This window comes from Myotis davidii, unplaced genomic scaffold (assembly GCF_000327345.1).
Source record: "Myotis davidii unplaced genomic scaffold, ASM32734v1 scaffold991, whole genome shotgun sequence".
Lineage (NCBI taxonomy): Eukaryota > Metazoa > Chordata > Mammalia > Chiroptera > Vespertilionidae > Myotis > Myotis davidii.
Genome location: NW_006283137.1, coordinates 202,264 through 202,707, shown reverse-complemented (window position 1 = coordinate 202,707; position 444 = coordinate 202,264). Strand labels below are relative to the sequence as shown.

Sequence of the window (444 nt, the reverse complement as noted above, 5' to 3'; positions counted from 1 at the left end):
CCCCTGCCCGTGGCGGCTGAGGGGTGCCCGTGGTGGCTGAGCGGTGCCCGTGGCGTCTGAGCGGTGCCCGTGGCAGCTGAGGGGTGCCCCTGCGCCCACAGGTCTTGTCCACAAAGAAGGAGCTGAACCCGGTGGAGCTGGACTTCCTCCTGCGGTTCCCGTTCAAGGCCGGGCTGGTGTCGCCCGTGGACTTCCTGCAGAACCAGGGCTGGGGCGGCATCAAGGTGAGCGGTCGGCCATGAACCCGTGCTCGCTGTTCCCTGACCCTGCCCGTGATCCCGCACGCCGCCAGCCTGGTCTCGGGCGCGTCCAGGGGCCCCCGCCTTGGCTCTCCCGCCTCGTTTCCAGGAAAAGCGAAGCGTCAGGCCCCTCCTCACGTGCCGTCCACGCTCCGGGCCTCAGGGCTCTCCGAAACCACCTGAGGGGCCACCCCTGGGGTGAGAC

The 444-nt window shown here is 70.3% G+C and overlaps 1 protein-coding gene across 1 annotated transcript in view; it reads left to right on the top strand.

Moving 5' to 3' along the window:
- Nucleotides 1-444, top strand: part of DNAH17 (dynein, axonemal, heavy chain 17) — a 107,024-nt gene that overhangs the window by 75,180 nt on the left and 31,400 nt on the right. Inside the window, 2 exon segments of the mRNA XM_015562672.1 lie at nucleotides 102-224; nucleotides 349-437. Coding sequence (XP_015418158.1) covers nucleotides 102-224; nucleotides 349-437 — 212 coding nt within the window.